Below are 18,759 nucleotides of genomic sequence, written 5' to 3' on the forward strand. Positions count from 1 at the left end.
GGAGTGGAATATAAATTATTAAATTAGCAAACTGGTGAGGGCAAATATGAATCAGTGGTGCAGTGCATTAAGAGCACCCGTGTCTGCAGTGGAAAAGAAAACTATTATCCACAGTCTTTCCTTGTAACAAGAATGCAAAATAAATTGCAAGTGATCGACCTTCTCTATCTCAAAAGTGCTCTTCTTTGGAGATATCTAAAGAAGGGAGCTCTGACTGTCGAAAGCTTATACACTGAAAACCTTGGTCTTTATCCTGCTGTTCTATTGCAGATGGCTACCTAACTAAAACTGTCGTCTTTGGAGATAGGATTGATACACAAATTGATTTAAATGTAGTGGATTAATGGGTCAGATTTAGAGGAGAATCAGTTAAAATTCCTTCCAGTGCAGTAGCTGTGTCAGTCCCTTGCAGCAAGAGGAAGACTGTTTTGGCAGAGATAAAGGCCACTAAGGGCTTTAAGGTTCCCAGAATTTCTCTGTCCATTTTGCTAAAAAAAGAAACCCCAACTTTAATCAGTTGGTTCTTCTCCAGGCTAGGCAAGCTGCATCTGTCTTTTGTACGGGTCGAGCTACCAACAAAGACCCAAGTGCAGGCAGGGTCAACTGGCAGCCCCAAATGAGCTTGAACCAAGTGGGGAAGTTTGGTCCTTCCAAGGGAACAGAAACCATATGGAGCGGTGAGAAAGATGAGTCTGGATGTGACTTTCTGTTCCTATGCTCCTCTCTGTTTGTAGGGGGTGGGTAGGGGACAGATGGTGGAGGTGACCAAAATGTGGTTACCTCCACCACCACCACCCCAAAAAAAATGTTCACCTCTTTTCCGATCTTCCTGGGCATAATATGAACAGCTGAACTGAGATACTCAGGAGGCCTTGAGAAAGCCTCAAGAAACTCCGAAAACGTTCCATGGGCGTAATCATACTAGAAATCATCCTGCTGTGGATTTATTACTTGAAGGCTAATGAGATTGCACGGTAATTACTGACAAAATAATAATTTCTCGGCACGCATTTGAGGTCAATGGCTCCAGCCTTGGAAAACAGGAGCCTCGGCGTTGCTGTCGAGAGAAGGTCCAGAAACCGGCATTTAGTGAGACGTGCAAAAGAGGCAGATTCATTCGATTACATCTTTTGAGTTGTGCAGGTGTCCAAGGAGAAATTCTGGCCTTCGTCAAGGAGACGGGAAACAATAAACAATTAAAGAGTAGGTCTGCAGTTGGGGTTGGGTTGTTTCTTCCTCTTGCTTGTGCCAGCTCTGTTGGTAACTTCTTTACATTGAAGGAACTAGAAAAGGATTGCTTTGAAAGCAGAACCTGTCACAAAAGTTGTTGGCTTCTTTTAAAAGGTAGGATTGTGGCTCAGGGCTAGAGCATCTGCTTTGCATGCATTTTTATTTATTTACGTTATTTATCCCCGATTCAGTCCTCAGCATCTCCGGTTAAAAGGTCAGGCGTGCAACTAACCAGTGGGTACAAAACTGATACTTGTTTACGTGCAGTTGTACTTTTTTAGAATTAGGAGGATCTTCTCAATGTTTAGACTCAATTTACCTTGCTGAAGTTTAAACCTAATCCATGACATCCTGCCCTGCGTGACACTCCCTCTCCTTTGGACATCCTTTTAAATATTTGCAAATGAAGATTACCCTCTGTTGCCTGTTTTCTTTAGGTGAATCATTCCCAGCTGTCGTCATCCTCAGAAGTTTCCAGGCATCCTTTTTATTGCGTCAACTTGGTGCTGAACCCCTGGAAAAGGGTTGTCACATGTTCAAAGGCATCTTTACTGATTACTAATATATCTCTTTGCTTATCAGTCAGTTAATGGGTCAGTTAATTGACCCATTGATTGACTGAATATGCATGCAGATGGAACAGTACTACTGAAGAAGAAGATGCGCTTTTATAGATGATTCATGAACATACCACAGCAGGAGTCATCTTAGAAGAGGCACTCCTGCCTGCCTGTCTGTGTGAAAGGAAGAGAATACTTGTCCTATGAGGACGTCCACCCGTGTCACAGCCAATGCCATCAGGGAAGAGGCCTTCCATCTTTTTTAAGAGAAGGAGGATGCTTCTTCTAAGACGGCACTTACATCCCCATAGATTTACGAGCATTTGCATGCACGTATCTTTTTAAAGTGTTGTCTAACTGTGGCCTACTTTTTCAAACTGACCAGTTGGGTCAACTAACCACTGGAACCTGAGAAGTAATAAAGTACCTTTGAACATGCAAAGAGAGTTTTCCCCTCACCATTGACTACCGCAACCAACATACCTACACATGGAATTAGGTCCAGCTTTGAAAACATGACTGTCCAGCATGTTTCAAGAGCAGTAATAATATGATGTTTTTTTTAAAAAAAAAAATTAAGCCCTAGCTCATCTATCTGGTAACCTTTAGCTTCCTCATCTTTGCCTCATTTTTTGGTTCTTTTAAGGAAATGTGAATCATAGAAATGCAAGCAACAGTGGAGTGGATGGCGAAAGAGGGAAAGCGTGGATAAAAAGCACATAGGGCATAAAAATACCAGCTGGCACGTAGAGGCCCCTGAAAACCAAACTGGTGATAGCGAAGAGGGACCGATCCCACTGGCACTTGCCCAATGCTTAACTCCACAAAAGAAAGGTGCTGGAGCACACACACATGCTCCAGCATCATAGCCCCTACCCAGCTCCAGTTCCAGTAACCTTTACTGGCATAATAAAAGCATCGAGAAAGCAATGGCAATAGCAGTACAGTATAATTTGTCAAAATAAGGGCAGAATAAATTACAGGTGGTTGTAACCCTAACGACGAATAAAAACGAAGAGCTGTATGGTATAGTATACAGCAAATACTATATTGATAGTATAGTTGACAGAGTATTTGTATAAAAGAATTAGAATATGCTTAGAGTAAGAGATATTATGATCTATGTGTTGAAGAAAAACATAAGTGAAATAGTATTAAGCAATAAAAGGGGGTAAGGGTTGGAAAGCTGTTGGAAGTCAGTAGGGAGGGGGGAGGAAAAGGGTGGGGAACAGAATTAATTAGATATGAAGGGAATGTATGTATTAAATTTAAAAATTTAAACTCACCAATAAAAATTAAAAAAAAACAAAGAGCAACAATAAACCTTCCTCCCCAGGAACCCAACAAAAAAACACAGGTATCACCGTCAAGCTTCTCCCTCTTGCTCCCCCCCTCCCTCTCCCTATCCCCTTTGCCAATTTTTCCTTTTCTCTCAGCCTCAGCACATTTGCCAGGAATTCTGCCACCTGTTCAGTGATGTCAGGAGATCCGCCTGCTAACAAGAATTCCACACCTCTATCAGAGTCGTTATCATAAGGGTTTGAAAGAGAGGTTAGCCCCTACCCCCAGCATTTAGCCTGAGCGGCAAGAAGTTCTGAAGAAACACTCAGCTTCGGAAGTAAGAATGGTTATGCAACATGATGCCTCTCTTCAGACAATGCTGGCTCATGGCTCAGGTGCCCAACGGATGTGTCTACGAATGCACCTGTGATGTGCACATAGCACAGGGTGCATGGATAGGGGCTGTCCTTGAGAGGTGCTGCTTAGAAACTTCCTCCACTACATTGCCACTGACTTATTGCCCCAGAACCAAGATGGTCATGTGGGGAAAGGAAGGATGTTTCAGAGGCGCACCTCTCATTTGCCAGACCAGACAAAACACCCCACTCTAGCGTCCCCTTCGCCACCTTAACCAGCCAAAGGCCTGCCTTCCATCTCTCTCCCTCTCATATCCCTCCAGAGTGATTGACGTACAGAGACATTCCCCCCACCCACGTGGAAGAAGCATTTCGGTGGTTGCTTTGGGGTCTCCGCTTTTTCCCCTGTGCCCTGGCTTAATGTTGTTTTCAATCTGCAACTGCTTTGGAGATTATTTTAACAGAAGAGCAAACACAGAAAGGCGGATTTTCTCCAAGGGATGGAACCTGCAGATGGGTCTCGCTAAGAAAGTAAGAATGGCTCAGACCAGTGGCCTAGTTTGTGACATTGGCTGGACACAGGAAAGCCCACAAGCAAGGCCCACTGGCGACAGCCCCCCCCCCCCCCCGCCACACACCACCAACTGCCCCCTAGCATCTGACGATCAGTTCTGAACCAAAGGCCCTGTATGGCACTCATGGCTAATAGATCTGTCCTCCATAAATTTGCCCAGTTCTTTTAAATTCATCTGAACTAGAGGCCATTGCCACACCTGGTAGCAGTGAGTTTCACAAGACAACCACTCATTGGGTGACATAGTACCTTCTGCTGACATCTCCTTGTGCCTTCTTAGCAAAACGGATCCACAAGGGGTCCAACCCAATGTATTGGTGGTGGCTTATGGACACAGTTGAATGAAAAAAGCAACCCCACGAAAACAACCAAAAGGCTAAGCATTGTTCAAAACAACAGCCGGGGCGAGGGGGGGGGAGGAGTTATTAAAATCCTAGAAGTACCAAATGGGCAACCCTGACCTAAACGGCCCAGGCGAGCCTGATCTTATCAGATCTCAGAAGCTAAGCAGGGTCAGCCTTGGTTAGTAATTGGACGGGAGACCTCCAACAAAGACCAGGGTTGCAGAGGCAGGCAATGGCAGACCAAGGCTGTTAGTCGCCTGCCATGAAATCCCCACCAGGGGTCACCATAAGTCAGCTATGACTTGAGGGCACTCCCCCCCCCCACACACCCCATGAACATTCAGGTCTTGGTTCGATGCTGCACGTGGCATGGCCAAGACAGGCTGAAGTGTGCCATTTTCGTTCTTAACGGCTCTCACGTCTTTGCATCTTCCCATTTGCACCTGCGACTGGGATGCAGGTGGTCAGTAGAGATTGGAAGGCCCCTGATCATGCCCCACAAGCTGGGCCTCCTCTAGTGTGGCAGCTAAGCAACTGAACAGGGCACTCAAGGTATTTTGTCACTCCAAGCAATGCACACCCGTCACCTCCTGGGCATGGGCCATTGCGGCTGGGCCCAGGACGGCAGCAGCTCAGGCCTGGGAAGGGCCTCCTCCGGTCACATCTGGTGCCACTGGTGGCTGGGATCCGGCCAAGCCTTTGCCTCTCATCAGCACCCTTCTCACAGATCCAGAGGAGTTAGCCGTGTTAGTCTGTAGTAGCAAAATCAAAAAGAGTCTAGTGGCACCTTTAAGACGAACCAGTTTTATTGTAGCATAAGCTTTCGAGAACCACAGTTCTCTTCGTCAGATGCATGGTACAGAAACTGGACCATGCATCTGACGAAGAGAACTTGATTCTCGAAAGCTTATGCTACAATAAAATTGGTTCGTCTTAAAGGTGCCACTGGACTCTTTTTGATTTTCCTTCTCACAGAGTTGCTCAGTTGGCTTTGCTGGAGAACCGCCCCTGCTGAGCAGTGACTTTGAAAGCCCTTCATTCAAAGCTTACCCTTGCTGTTGACTTGCTAGGTGGCCTTAACGCCCCCCCCCCCGCCCCGCCCCACTGCATTGTGCCTGCTTTGCAGGGTTATGGTAAAGATTGCAAAGGTAATGTGTGCAGAGTTCTCAGAAAGTGCTACCGTTAACACCCCAAGCAGGAGGCTAGTTTGCTATTCTGGCTGGGGTGGCTCTTCATTTGGTTTAGATGAATGTTCCTCAATTTGGTGGCTGTCCTTCCCTTCCTCTTCTGCTATAGCAGCATTAAAAAAAAAATTAAAGCTGATTGGGCACAAACCTCTTCCTTTCCTCCTCTTTCATCATTGAAGGCTTGCTTATTCTGTCTTCCCCTATGGTTTCTTTTGTGTGCGCAAAAATATTTAAAACTTCATGTGAAGAAGCCAGGAAATGAATCTGATTCCAAGTAATGTTTGACACTAACTCTTTGCCCTGTTTTCAGCCACAGCTGAGGGAGGCAGAGAGGGCAGTTTCCTCCCATCTATCTTTCAGACCACACAAAACACCTCTCGCTACTCTACACAAGCAGGCCCCAAAATGCTCTTAAGATCACCTTTTTGCAATTCGGCCTTGAAGTTTGACCAGCCCTATTGTTGAGCTTTCCTAATAGAGTTGCCAGCTGGCCTGGCGCAAACTGCCCTGTCCCTTGGTGGTGGAGAGTGCCTTCAAGCCATAACTGACTCATGGCGACCCCTGGTGGGGTTTTCATGGCAAGAAGCTAACAGAGGAGGTTTGCCATTGCCTGCCTCTGCAACCCTGGTCTTTGTTGGAGTCTCCCATCCAATTACTAATGAAGTCTGACCCTGCTTAGCTTCTGAGATCAGTTGAGGTCACCCTCACCTGGGATAGCCAGGTCTGGCCCTGTTCCTTTATAGGGATATTTTCCACCATGCCATGAAAAGCTGCAGGTGTCCATTTCCATACATTAAGCCTCCAGGAGAAGGAGGCCCCTTGGCAGCCCTCCCTATCAATCTTGCTGTCTCCCCCCATCAAAACTTCTTTCCTGTTCAATCCCTTCCCCACACACTTCCTGAAACTGCCTCCACGCAGACCCTCAAATGAGATGATACAAACACACGGGTGCAATATGATGGCATGGCAATTCAGCCTCTCGGGCTCATGGTTGTGGCTGGGAGAGGGATGGGGAGGAACCGGTTGTGGCTGCCCAGGGGCAAGAGGATATGCACTCTTCACATGCTCTGAGGTAGTCTCTTGATGACCATTCCTTGGCTTGCTGAAAGATGGTGTCAAAAACAGGATTTGGGGGTCAGACCCTGCTAGAATTCAGCCCAGCTCACGAGAAGGTTCCCACTCCCACGCCACCCCCGTTCCTAAGCCGCTTTCCCGCAGCCTCTGGCAAGCCGCCACCGCCCTGGTATCAGAAGCAGGATCCCTCTGCCCGCCTCTTCCAGCGTTCCTGATCCGCTTTCCTTATCGTCTTGGTACTTCACAACCCTCCACGCCCAGAGAGGTTTTCCACACTCTGTTTCACCTGTTTCAATATTGCCTTTTGTTTATCTCCCCCCTCATCTGTTGCCAGGGCAATGCAAAACATGCCCTCGAAAACACTGCTTGGGGCTGCTGCCCTACAGTTGGTGGTTTGAACTCTGCAGTTTGCCTGGCGTGGGGTGCCTCCGGGGGACCGCCCCACTGCCTTAAGGGAGGGACTGGAGAATTCAGCCCTGCTTGAGAGTCTCGCACTCGACTCCCTCGGAAAGCTTCCTTGTGGATTCCAGAAGGTGTGTGCATCTGCTGTGGCAGCCAACCCTGTGGGGAAAGCACTCTGCATATGCTCAAAGTCTCTCTCCTCTTTACTGTTGCTTCCCGCCCCCCCCCCCCCCCCGTCCTGCAGAAGAGGGATTCTGGAGAAAATCCCATATTCAGATCAAGGAACAGAGAATTGCAGAGCTGGGGGTGGGTGGGGAACCATTTTAAACTCTTACAATCCAGTAGAATCACATTTTTAAAAGCTAGCCTAATACAGAAGTCAGAATGTATTTAACATGTCTAGAAAGTTGCATCAAAGGCCTTGCAGCTTGGGAAACCAGTTGCCTGGGGTTTTCCCAGGCTCACTTTATCCAGTCTCCTAGGTAATGTCTCAGTCCAGCAAATACTCTGCATGCCCCACCCCACCCCCATCATTGCACCAAAATAATTCAGCAACTCGGTTATTTATTTATTTTTTACTTCTGCCTGCCTGGGGGTGGGGGCATGATGAACAGCACTGGCAGCCTCTTTACATGAACCAGATGAAAATGTCAGCCTACACAGCCCTCTGACACCTGAGATTCTCTACAGGCATTGCCACAATGGATTTACGTTTATTTCTCCAGTCATGAGAACTAGAAACTTGTTATCAGTCAGGGTGGAGAGTTTAGAGTGCAGAATTTCACAATTAAGATGCCAGAGCTTTGAAAGCAGGCGTGGCCCTGAGTCAGTTGTTCTTACTCCAGTGGAGACCCGGATCACCTCTTGATCCTGCTTTCATGCCACTTTGCATGGCTGTGGTGTGATTCCTACTTACAGATGGGAAACTGAGGAACCCTGGAGACCCAGGTTATTGCAGCAGAACTCCGGCGTAAACGGAGACAGGCGGATTCTGATCTGAGCATCCACTGAGCCTGTGTTGTGCTGCCCCTGTGCTCCTTCCCACTTCCTTCGTTTTGGCGCACACATGCGCGCACACACAGAGACACTCGTGGCATCTGCTCTTTTTTGTGCCACGTCCCAGGGCGTATGGCGTTTCCTGCAACGAGTTGGCAGCCCGATCCAAAGGCGATTCATTCTTTCCCCTTGTGCATTTCGTCACATGTCACTCGGTGAGTATAAGGCTTTTGCCTCTGCTTGTGGGCCTTGTGTGTCACCAGAGCAAGAGAAAAGCAGGAGGGAAAGAGAGAGAGAGAGATGACTCACACTTAAGAACTCTTCACATGGTCAGAGATACTGTTGTCAGGGAAACTCCCCAGATACCACTATGGCTGCTCATGAGCACACAGTTTCGGTTTTTCAAAATATGGAAGTTGAGGCCTCTCCCCACCCCTCCCAACTGGCTGCAGTCAGAGGCTGCTGCTGTCTGCCTTGACAACTGCCTGTCTCAGTTGTCAAGGCAGTTTTTACGTTCGGGTTGAAAATGGGTTTCATTTAGCCCTTGCAAAGACAGAGATCAGGGACCGGAGTTTCGTGTCAGTCAGCAGAAACATCTGGTTGACACTCAAGGCTGGCTCGATCAATCACCTGTTTCCCCAGCCTTATATAGTAATTTTTATTTACATAACCCCTGCCAAATGCCCTGTGGAAAAGCTAACAGGATCCGCCCTTGAAAGCAGCAAGCACGCGCCTCCCTCTTTGGCGAGGGTTTGGATCTGGGCCCCTCCTCAGTCAGCCAAGGTGCCACTAGGAATGCAACCCCAACTCCCTGCTCTCCTGTCTTGCAAGCATGAAAAGGCAGGCTTGCTGTCTAGCTGAGCCACAGCAACGTCTGTGCAAATGTACACAGACACACACACACACACTCTTGCCCCAGAAAGCTGCCTCTGCCAACCCCAGTATACTGAAGAGCCCCAAGTCGCCACTTCAGTGCAGTCGGAAAGGAGTCTACAGGGAATGCTGCCTTCCGTGTGGGCTTGGCTGACCTGGAAGTCCTGCACATCTGCCCTACAACCCTCTGAACTCAGTGCCGGGGTAGAGATGCCAGCCTTCTGTCTGGCCCCTGCTCTCCTGTGCCTCCCAAAACAGCTTGCCATGTTTTGCTTTTCCTGGCATGGAAATTACGGTGATGTGAATTAAGCTTCCCCCCTTTAATTGAGGAATGTCTCTATCGCTGTCCAGGGCTCAGCAGCCACCAAAAAAAATGGCAATCTCAGCAAGGAGGTGTCTGAACCTCGCCAGGCCACCTGCACAGCATTCAGGCGAAGGTCGGGGAAGAAATCCAACTGTCCAACCTTGCTGGCATTGTTCAGGCTGGCTGGCATCCCCTCTCCTGCATAGATTAGGGCTTTAATTTTTTAAACGGGAGGTGCCAGCAGCTGACCCTGGGGCAGTCAGCATGCCAAAAACGTGCTCTGCCACTGAACTCTAGCCTTTCCCTGAGAAACGAATACGGTTGTATTGGGTCACTTGCTTCCTGGGTGAGGCTGTGGGAGAAAACCCTGCTATCGTCACGATCTCCCGTGCTCCCTCCCGGGGAGATGGAATCCGGAACACCTCTGCTAACCTGGCACCCTGCCCACCCCTGCGCTGGCTATAAAAAATGTGATCAGTTCAGCCAAGTGGAGTTGAGAGTCAGACAGCCTCTTCCGGTGAGGCAAATTCAAGCCTGTCTATGGCTGATAAGTAGGATTGCCACCCCCGGTTGGGAAATTTTTGGAGAATTGGAATGGAGCCTGGTCAGGGCTGGGAAGACAGGGAGCGAGATCCCTTCAATGAGGATCAATAATTTAAAAAACCCTAAAAAATGAGGACGAGTGGAGGAGCCGTGGCTAATGGGCAACATTTACACCCAGCTGGGACCAGGCAGTTTTTGCCAGGACTATGTGTGCCCTCTGGGCTGCTGGCAGAAGCCATAGTGCCCGCCTTCTGGCAACTGGCCCTTGAAGTAAAGTTTTTTTTGGGGGGGGGGAAAGGGAAGCAAGCTCTTTTCTATGCTGTTGCTTTTCCGCTGAGACGGGGAGGGGCGCCTGGCCAATGGCCCTCTGAAGATGAGGGCAGACCCCAGAGGCAAGGCACTCTTTTCCGTATTGTTGTAGGCATGGGGGCAGTGAGCATCATTACCTTCTGTCCATTAAAAAGCTGGCTACCTGCAGCACTGAAAAACAGCAGCAGGAGTCTACAGCGGCCGCGGCATTAAACCCAGTATCTCCAGGTCTCTATTCCCACACCTCTGACTGATGCCAGGCACGCCAAAAGGTTGTGGGAGAAAGTTTCTTTCCTGGCACAGTCATACAGGGTGGGGAAAGAGTTGCCTTGAACGTTATCACCTATCAGGTGCAGGAACACAGCCTGCTAAAAGAAAACTGAAGGTGGCAATATTACAAAAACCAGACACGTGAACCTCTTCCAGGATGTGAGCCAGCATTCTCCTTTTCCCCCACCAGACAAAGAGCGTTTGTAAGACAGGGAAAGCAAATATTATCCAACCCAACAGAAAAATATCCCCCACTGTATCACCCGTTGGCCCTGCTTTTCATTCACTTGGGCCTGGCAGTTGCTAACATCTGTCCATGTGATGGACTGGTCCTTTGACGTGCTGGGCAAGGTCATGGTATGGGCTGCTATCTGGGAACAAGCTGAGCTACACAACCCCTTGCTCAGCATAGGGCTGCCAACTCTAGCTTGGGAAATTCCTGCAGGTTTGAGGCAGTGCTTCTGGAGGGCAGAGTCTGGGGAAGCGAGGGAGATCTGCAGGCAAGTGATGCCAGAGTGTCTACCCTCCAAAGCTGCCATTCCCTCCAGAATTACCGTACCACTGAACTGTGAAGTCTGAAGATCAGTTATAATTCTGAGGGATCTCCAGGCCCCATCTGGGGGTTAAACAAAGATGAAGAGAAAATTGGTGCAGAGGAAAGGAATCTCTAATCAGCTTCGTCAGGGGGAGTTTGGCAATAATTGCTGGCTTAATGTTCCAGTCCACCCCTGTATCGAGGGCTGGTTCTATACCCTTGGGACCACCGCTTTGACTTTTTTCCCCCACTGGCCCAGCTCTCGTGCCAGTCTCCTACACAGAAAAGAAGCTGGCAAATCTTAATTCCTGCTCTTCAGTTCCCTGCTAGGAGAAGCTCCGCCAGCTCCATTTCTGTGCTGCCTGCCAAGGAGATGGGCATCAACCCTTATTTAGCTCAAGCACCCCTGGGAATCGTGACTTAGTCGGAAAGGTTCTTTTCCCGAGAACTGTTTTTGTAGCATTCAGCTCTTGGCTACTTCACAAGACTACAATTCCCAGTATTCGGGGGGAGTCGGGGGGCACACGCTTAATTTGTACTGTCTGTTTGGGACAACTATAGCGTAGGATGGTGAGGTTGGGAACTTGCTGAGGTCCAGACTAATGGAGGGGAACACTGACCACAAACGGGTGCCGCTGTTTTGGCCAACACTTGGCCAAAATCCGATTGGAGGCTGTCGTCCTCTCAGCCCACCAAGAGTGCCACCCAGAGATTCTGGGGCACAAGGGACTTTGGCATTCTCTGGGTTGATGCGTTGAACTCCTCTTTGCCAGCTGTACTTCTGCTTCCTCTCTCCCTAATAGTTCACCAGCCTTGTTAGTGGTGCCAGAGCGCCCCGCCTCTCTAAAAGCTGGTGAGATACGTGTGCACGGTGGGTCTTATAGGCCTGGAGATCTCCCAGAATTACAACTGATTTATAGACTACAGAGATCAGTTCCTCTGGAGAAAGGGCTGCTTTGGAGGGCACTATATAGCATTATTCCCCAGCCGAGTTCCTTTCCCTTTCCCAGCTCCACCCCCAAATTTCCAGAAATATCTCAACCCAGAGTTGGCAGCCCCTAAGCCCGTGCTTGCCTTTCATTTATGCAGATCTCCAGCCACCAGCATTTTAATTGTTAGCTTTGTCTGAAAAGAGGGATACAACCATAACAGATGGATGAAATATATCTATTCCATGAAAAAACTACAAGACGCTGTTTCTTGTGGGCCAGGACAGAACAGAATAAAGCACCAGCCCGTGGTCTGTTGGCAACCCTTTAGTGGACCACTCTACAGGGAACAGCAGTGATGAAAGAACCCTTCTAAGAGCACGTTGCTGTGGCCGCCTGGCCGCCAGGGAACGTGAAGAGTCACGCCATCCCTCCGCCTTCCCAGCCCGCTCCGGCTCGTTTTTAGGAACAAGGGCTGGGCCTTCCAAAGGACTGATTCACATGTCTGTGTCTGGCCTTCTCCCTGCTAATATTTTGAGAAGCGGGAAACCAGGAGACCCCCCCGCCCCCCTCTTCTGGTGCAGGGCAATTCTGGAGAAGACCAGAAAGACTGAGGACTTGGATTGAGGCAAAGGAGAGAAAAGGTGGAAAGAACGTTGTGGAAGGGATGGCCTGTTGGAGACAATATTTTTTTTAAAAAAATGATCTGGAGAGCTTTTGGTTCAAACTGTTCAAATGATTAATTCACGGATGAATTTGGAGTAGATTGTAATTTGGCATGTATTAATATTGGTGTGTCTTTCAGGTTGCCATCTTTTAAACCTGCACTCTGCTCCTCTGCCTATAATAACAGCACGACCTGCAAGCAAGCGATAAGGGTCATCTCTGTGCAGAGAAAGGGTTCGTCTCCTGTTTTCAAGCTGCTCTGAAAGGCAGAGGGGCCGGCCAGTCCAGTGTTTGGTGGTCAGTTGGCAACCCCCACCTATGTTTTATGAGGGCATCTCTTCCTTTTCTCATTTATTTAAAATATTTCTGCGGATTGTCTTTAGCTTCAGGATCTGGAAGAGCTACTTAGGCATCATGAGCCAATAACCTGGAACAGACTTCTGGTATCTAGTTTGGCAAAAATAAAAGGAAATGGAGAGGCAAAGGGAACAGCAGGCAGAGAAATGGGATGCGCGTAAGAAATAAAGGGGATATGAAATGGAAAAGGGGGATCTATGCCTTGGCTCAAGAGTCAAAACCTTGTTTCCTTCGCATCGGTTGGACATTCCCTCTCCTGGCACTGGCCTGTGTCTTCTGCCCCTCGCAGCTGTCCAGTTCAGATGGGAGGTTTCCTGAGATGGTGAAACAGCCCTGCCCACCCCCTTCTTCAGGCAGCCACTTGACCCGTTCTGAGGCTTCTCGAGGCAGTCAGAATCTTGTCACCCCCAAAACTATCAAGGCACCCTAAAACGGGGTGTCCTCAGGACCAGGCATGGCAAGTACAATAAAGACGCTGCCGTATGTCACAGCCGTGGTCTCCCTAAAGGGGGAAGAGCGAGATTCAGGTCCAGTGGCACCTTAAAGACCAACTCGATTTCCAGGAAGCTTTGAAGGGAGCTTTGCCCCTCGAAAGCTCACACCCTGGGAATGTAGTTGGTCCTTAAGGGCCTGAATTTTGCTCTTCCGCTACAGACCAATAATGCTAACCGCCTGTGACTACCTAAAGGGGGAAGTGAGGGAAGAGCTTGAGCAGAACTGACCTGCTCTCTCTCGCTCCCACAGATACCTCTGGCTACTCACCAAGGAGAACCCCCCCCCCCCCCCGCTGATTGTCCCCAGCTTCTGAGGCAGGAAGTTCTATTTATAATAACAATAACAACAACATTCAATTTATATACCGCCCTTCAGGACAACTTAACACCCACTCAGAGCGGTTTACAAAGTATGTTATTATTACAAAACTCCCTGTGAGGTGGGTGGGGCTGAGAGAGCTAGAAGCTGTGACTGACCCAAGGTCACCCGGCTGGCTTCAAGTGGAGGAGTGGGGAACCAAACCCGGCTCTCCAGATTAGAGTCCCGCGCTCTTCACCACCACACCACCATGGCCAGTGTCCTGGGATAGACCCCTTCTCTACAAATGCATCTAACTGTTTCTTTGTGAAGTCAAGCAACGAGCAGTCCGGCCACCGTTCCCCAGGATTCTCAGCTGGGGCGTAGAGGCGGCAGCAGCCCCAGATGCTCAGCTGAGCCTTGACGGAAGGCTCCACGGAACTTCGGGGCCCCCTTTGAAACTGCAGCGAGCAAAAGCTCTCAGCTGTCAGTCTTATGCAGTAGCAGGGCATGGAATGAAGCGCCCTTTGTGTCACTGGGGGCAGCACCCCCAAAGTTCATCTCAGCCCAGGAACGCAGCAGAGAGCTGGCCCACACAAGCCGTTCCTAGCAGTGCCTCCTGCATGACACCCTTTGAGTTCCAGGATGTATTCATGGTAAAAGAGTGACGTGGCCACCACGCCACAAGCCAGAACTGTTTAAGCCACAGTCCTGTGCCACTTGGTGTTCCGCTGAATTTCGTCTTCTGAGATGTGGGCTGACCTACTGATCTCACAGTTTGCCACTAAACCTTTCAGCTGAAACATCCACTGTGGCTCCGCCAGAGACATACATCAAATCCAGCCCATGTGCCACATGTGGGTCATGTGCCTGTAGCCACGGTGGGACCCTTGGGTGAATCACCACCCTCGGGTACAGTTTCAGCCCCCCTGTCTTAAACCTGGCTTTTAATCTGGGATGTGACAAGTTTCCATGCAAAAGGATGAGAATTTCTGGTTAAAATATTCCCGTTGTGTTTCTTTTTTAAATCTCCCACATTCTCGGAGGATCTCAGGGTTCCCTCTCATCCAGTTTATCCTCACAACAGCCCTGTTAGGCAGATAAAGCTGAAAGAGACAGACTAGTTCAAGGACACCCAATGTGCTTCATGGCTATGGGGGGATAGGAACCCACAAGTGCCAGATCCTAGTCCAATGCTCTAACCACTCCCCCCCCCCCCCTTTAGCTACTATGACTACAAGCACCGCGAAGCGCTAACTTCTGTTCGGGGGAATGAACCTTCTTTGCCAGTCTGTCTAGAGAGCAGACAGCAGCCATGATGCTGAGCCAAGAGGAAAGCCAGGGTGCACATATTTTAATCAGTTAATAAAAGGCATCCTCCTCTCTGCACATCGACTGTGGAGGGTGCCTGTCTGGACAGATTGCAGCCCTGCCTAGAGAGGAAGGCGCTGCTGCAGCCGCAAGTGGCCAGTGACTTACCGTGAGAGGCAAGGAGCAGATGACGAAGATGACGGTCATGAGCGCTAACAAGATCAGGTGGTCCACCTCTTCCTCCCCTCGGCTGAACCAGCTCTTGCGCCGGCGCTGGGCCACGTTGATGGAGCCGCGCCGGCGGGCCTTCTGCTTGAGGTACATCTGGCACAAGCTGATGCTGACGAAGGCATTGCAAAGGAAGATGGCGAGGATGAGGAGGGCCGTGAAGGTGGCGTAGGACAGAGAAAAGGCTGCGTCGTGACGCTTATCCATGTGGACGAAGCACCAAGTCCCCGGGCAGTACTGCTTGTATTTCCCAACGTTCAAGAACGGCAAGGCGCAGAAGAAGGTGCCGAAGGCGTAGATGAAGAGCAGGGAGAACTTGGTCCACCGGCGGATGTTGTGCTGCGAGTAGAAGTAGGGGTAGCTGATGGCCAGGCACCGCTCCACCGCCATGGCACAAAGGACCATCATGGCGGCCAGGCTGAAGTACATCATGGCGAAGGCGAAGAGGTCGCACAGCCAGCGCCTGCCGCCCACCATGCCCAGCAAGGTGGCGTTGCGTGAGTAGGCCACGAAGACCACGGGGCTAAGGATGCAGGTGCCCAAGAGGTCCGTGATGGCCAGCCCCGTCACCAGGATGCAGAACGAGGAGGTCTTGGTGCGCAGCTCTTTCCGGTGGACCCCCAGGATGGCCAGGGCCACCATGTTGCCCACCACGCCCGCTGTGAACATCAGCGAGCTCACCACCGGGTCTCCATCTTCCCGCAAGAAGGTGATGTCGCTGCAGTTTGAGTCTGGGGGTCCGGAGTCTGAGGACCCCCTGTGGGTCAGCGTGGTGGGAGGAGTCATTTGTACCGGAACAAACAGAACGCCGGAGTTCTTCGGGGGGACAAGAACAGGGAGGGCGGCCAGGATTCAGGGGGCAACAGTGAGGAAGGGTCCAGGGGTTTCAGCGAGGAGTGGTAAGGAGGCCTGGGCCCAGGTTCCTCAGGGAAGGTTGGTGACCTGTTCCTAACAGCTACAAGAAGGCTGGGCAGCCAGTCAGGAACCACGGCTGTGCGAAAGACTGAGATCAAGTGGCTCGGAGTTGGGGCGGGGGTGGCAGACAACCCTCCCGGGCGAGGTTGGGCGGGAGTCGTCTCCTCTTGCGGGGAGGTGGACAAAGAATGCCAGGACTCCCGAATCCTAATCCCACCTCTCAGGCAACCGTAAAGTCAGAGAGACAAAAGAGTAAGCGGCAGGTTGTTCAACTTCCCTCTGGGGTGCTGTTCAGCTGAAGGTGCAGACTTCCAAGGGCGTGGCAGTGCTGTGTTCCTTCCTCTCCAGGTGTCGGACCTTTTTCAAGAGGGAAGTGTGCGGGTATGTATCTGTGTGTGTGTCTGCTTTCTTCTTTGCGTGGGTGATTCTCTGAGCTGTCATGAGCTGGACAGAGCAGCTTTCAGACTTAGCAGAAAGGCGGGAACAGGGAGGGGTTTTGTCAGGCCAATGGGTGGCAAAGTGCCCGCCCGCTTTCACTCCCACGCTCTCACACTCTCTCCTTCCTATGACGGGGAGCGGGAGGGAAGCCAGGCTCAGCCAGCTTGACTGGCTCCTTCTGCACAGACATGGCTCCCGGCTCCCACAGGCCCTCCTGCACTTCAGGTCTATAGCTGCGTTCACTCGCACTGCGGAACATGCGGTACAATGTTATAGTTACTCGCCACATTTAACTGCAAGCAGCCCTCCTGCGTTTGGAACTGGAGATAGGGGCCAGGATCAGGCCCGTCTATTCTGCAGACAGCATCCCCGGCCATAACAAGCCTCAGACCTACTCTGTATGGGAACGAAACATTGCATGAAACTTTTCTGATTGGCTTGGCCCCCTGTATTATGTTGCTGGACTCCCAGAAAGGTAGCAACGGAAGCTTTTTCCTGGCACAGGGTGGGTAAAAGCTTCACCCAGTTCATTTCTGCTCATTGGAATTCCACTCAAAGCATAAGAGCAAGGGTGGCTAGAGAAGGAGGCAGCCATACTTGCATGGGGTGAAAGCTGCAAACAACGTGGAAGCTTTTTTTGGATTGGGGGGGGGGGTTGTTTCTTCTCCCAAGTCTGGAAAGGAGGAACTGGAAATCTGGGGAGAGACGGTGACAACACAGATCCTATGAGCTGGTGGTGGCAAAGTGGTTATGAGAACAGACCATGTTTCTGCAGGTCCCAGGTTCAGCTCATAGCTGCAAATTCATTAGGTGGCATTAGGGAAGCTGCTGCCTCTCAGTCATCCCCCCCCCACTTTCTATCCTGTGGGGATGATAATCCTAATCTATAGCTCCAGAGGAGTTAGCCATGTTAGTCTGTAGTGGCAAAATAGTAAAGAGTCCAGTAGCACCTTTGAGACTAGCCAACTTATTTGTAGCATAAGATTTCCAGAGCCACAGCTCTCTTTGTCAGATGCATCATCAACTTTCGAGAACCACAGCTCTCTTCATCAGATGCATCGTCAGCTTTTGAGAGCCACAGCTCTCTTCGTCAGATGCATTGTCAGATGAAGAGAGCACTGTTGTGAAGTTTACAAGGCAACGTGTGACTGCAAACAGGAGCCTCCCTGAACTGGAGGAAAATACAATGAATCACAGTGTTAACCGTATATGATTATAAAGTGACCAGTGCAATATGTGAATGCATCTGACGAAGAGAGCTGTAGTTCTCGAAAGCTGACAATGCATCTGATGAAGAGAGCTGTGGTTCTCAAAAGCTCATGGTACAATAAAGTTGGTTAGTCTTAAAGGTGCTACTGGACTCTACTATTTTACAGTACAATACAGTAATGAACAGGATTTTCTCTCTCTTTTGAACAGCTGCCTGGGTGGGGTCTTAAGGTGATAAACACCCTCCTGTGGAGGTCTGGAAAGTACAGAAGTTTCAGTGAATAAATAGATTACTAATGTTCTTTCTCTGTGTTGTTTTACAGGTTGGATACTGCATCACGGGGGTCCGGCCCCTGAACAAGCCCAACAGGGAAGCCAACTCACTCAACCTGTTCCATAAATTCCACTTTTTCAAGGGCTAAAAGCATATCCATACACCCCAGACCCTTGTGGTTTACAGCACACGACTCTTCAGAAGGTATCAGCCATTTCCCCTCATTCCAGTTCAATAATCAGGTTCTTTTTCTGCCATGCGTTCCTTCAGGTTGCTGTTTTTCACCTGCAGTGCAAACAGAAGAGCTGCTTGCATTAAAGGTGGAGGGGAAAGACTTTGGGTCCACCTGCTGGAGAGTTTGGGTAACATGTAGCGGCAGCACCACTCCGGGGTCACTGTGGCTCCAGCGGTTTCCTCTGATGGACCTCACTTATTTATCCATTTAAAATATTTAAAGTCCACTCCATCAGCAAAACATTTCTGGGCTGGCTTGCAGCAATAGTTGTTTTAAAAGGGTAATGAAAAACCCAAAGGTGAATGAAGAACATTAAAGCCAATAAACAGTAAATGAGGCCCAGCCTTTAAAACAGAAGCCCCAAAGCAGCAGCAGCAGCCAAGAGGTACAAAACCCTTCAAGCTCAGAAAATCAGGCTGTCCTTAGCCAGGAAACCGGCAAGCTCAGTTAAAACCGTCACATGAAGCCACAGAAGAATCCTCAGGCACTTGAGAGGCTCGAAATGCCTTTTGTTAGGGCCTGAAGATCCATCAGTACGGTGCCAGGCAAACAAAGCTTTGGCACCAC

At 49.8% G+C, this 18,759-nt stretch overlaps 2 protein-coding genes across 2 annotated transcripts in view; one reads left to right on the top strand and one right to left on the bottom strand.

Moving 5' to 3' along the window:
• CALM3 (calmodulin 3) overlaps window positions 1-1,807 on the top strand; it is a 27,386-nt gene extending 25,579 nt beyond the window's left edge. The window contains exon 6 of the mRNA XM_054998729.1: window positions 1,668-1,807. Within this exon, the coding sequence (XP_054854704.1) occupies window positions 1,668-1,792 (125 nt within the window). The 3' untranslated portion in view covers window positions 1,793-1,807. The remainder of the gene's footprint in view (window positions 1-1,667) is intronic.
• Window positions 1-15,910, bottom strand: part of PTGIR (prostaglandin I2 receptor) — a 20,226-nt gene extending 4,316 nt beyond the window's left edge. Inside the window, exon 1 of the mRNA XM_054998728.1 lies at window positions 15,062-15,910. Coding sequence (XP_054854703.1) covers window positions 15,062-15,907 — 846 coding nt within the window. The 5' untranslated portion in view covers window positions 15,908-15,910. The remainder of the gene's footprint in view (window positions 1-15,061) is intronic.
• Window positions 15,911-18,759: the final 2,849 nt, after the last annotated feature.

The sequence above is a fragment of the Eublepharis macularius genome, chromosome 15, assembly GCF_028583425.1.
Source record: "Eublepharis macularius isolate TG4126 chromosome 15, MPM_Emac_v1.0, whole genome shotgun sequence".
Classification (NCBI taxonomy): Eukaryota; Metazoa; Chordata; class Lepidosauria; order Squamata; family Eublepharidae; genus Eublepharis; species Eublepharis macularius.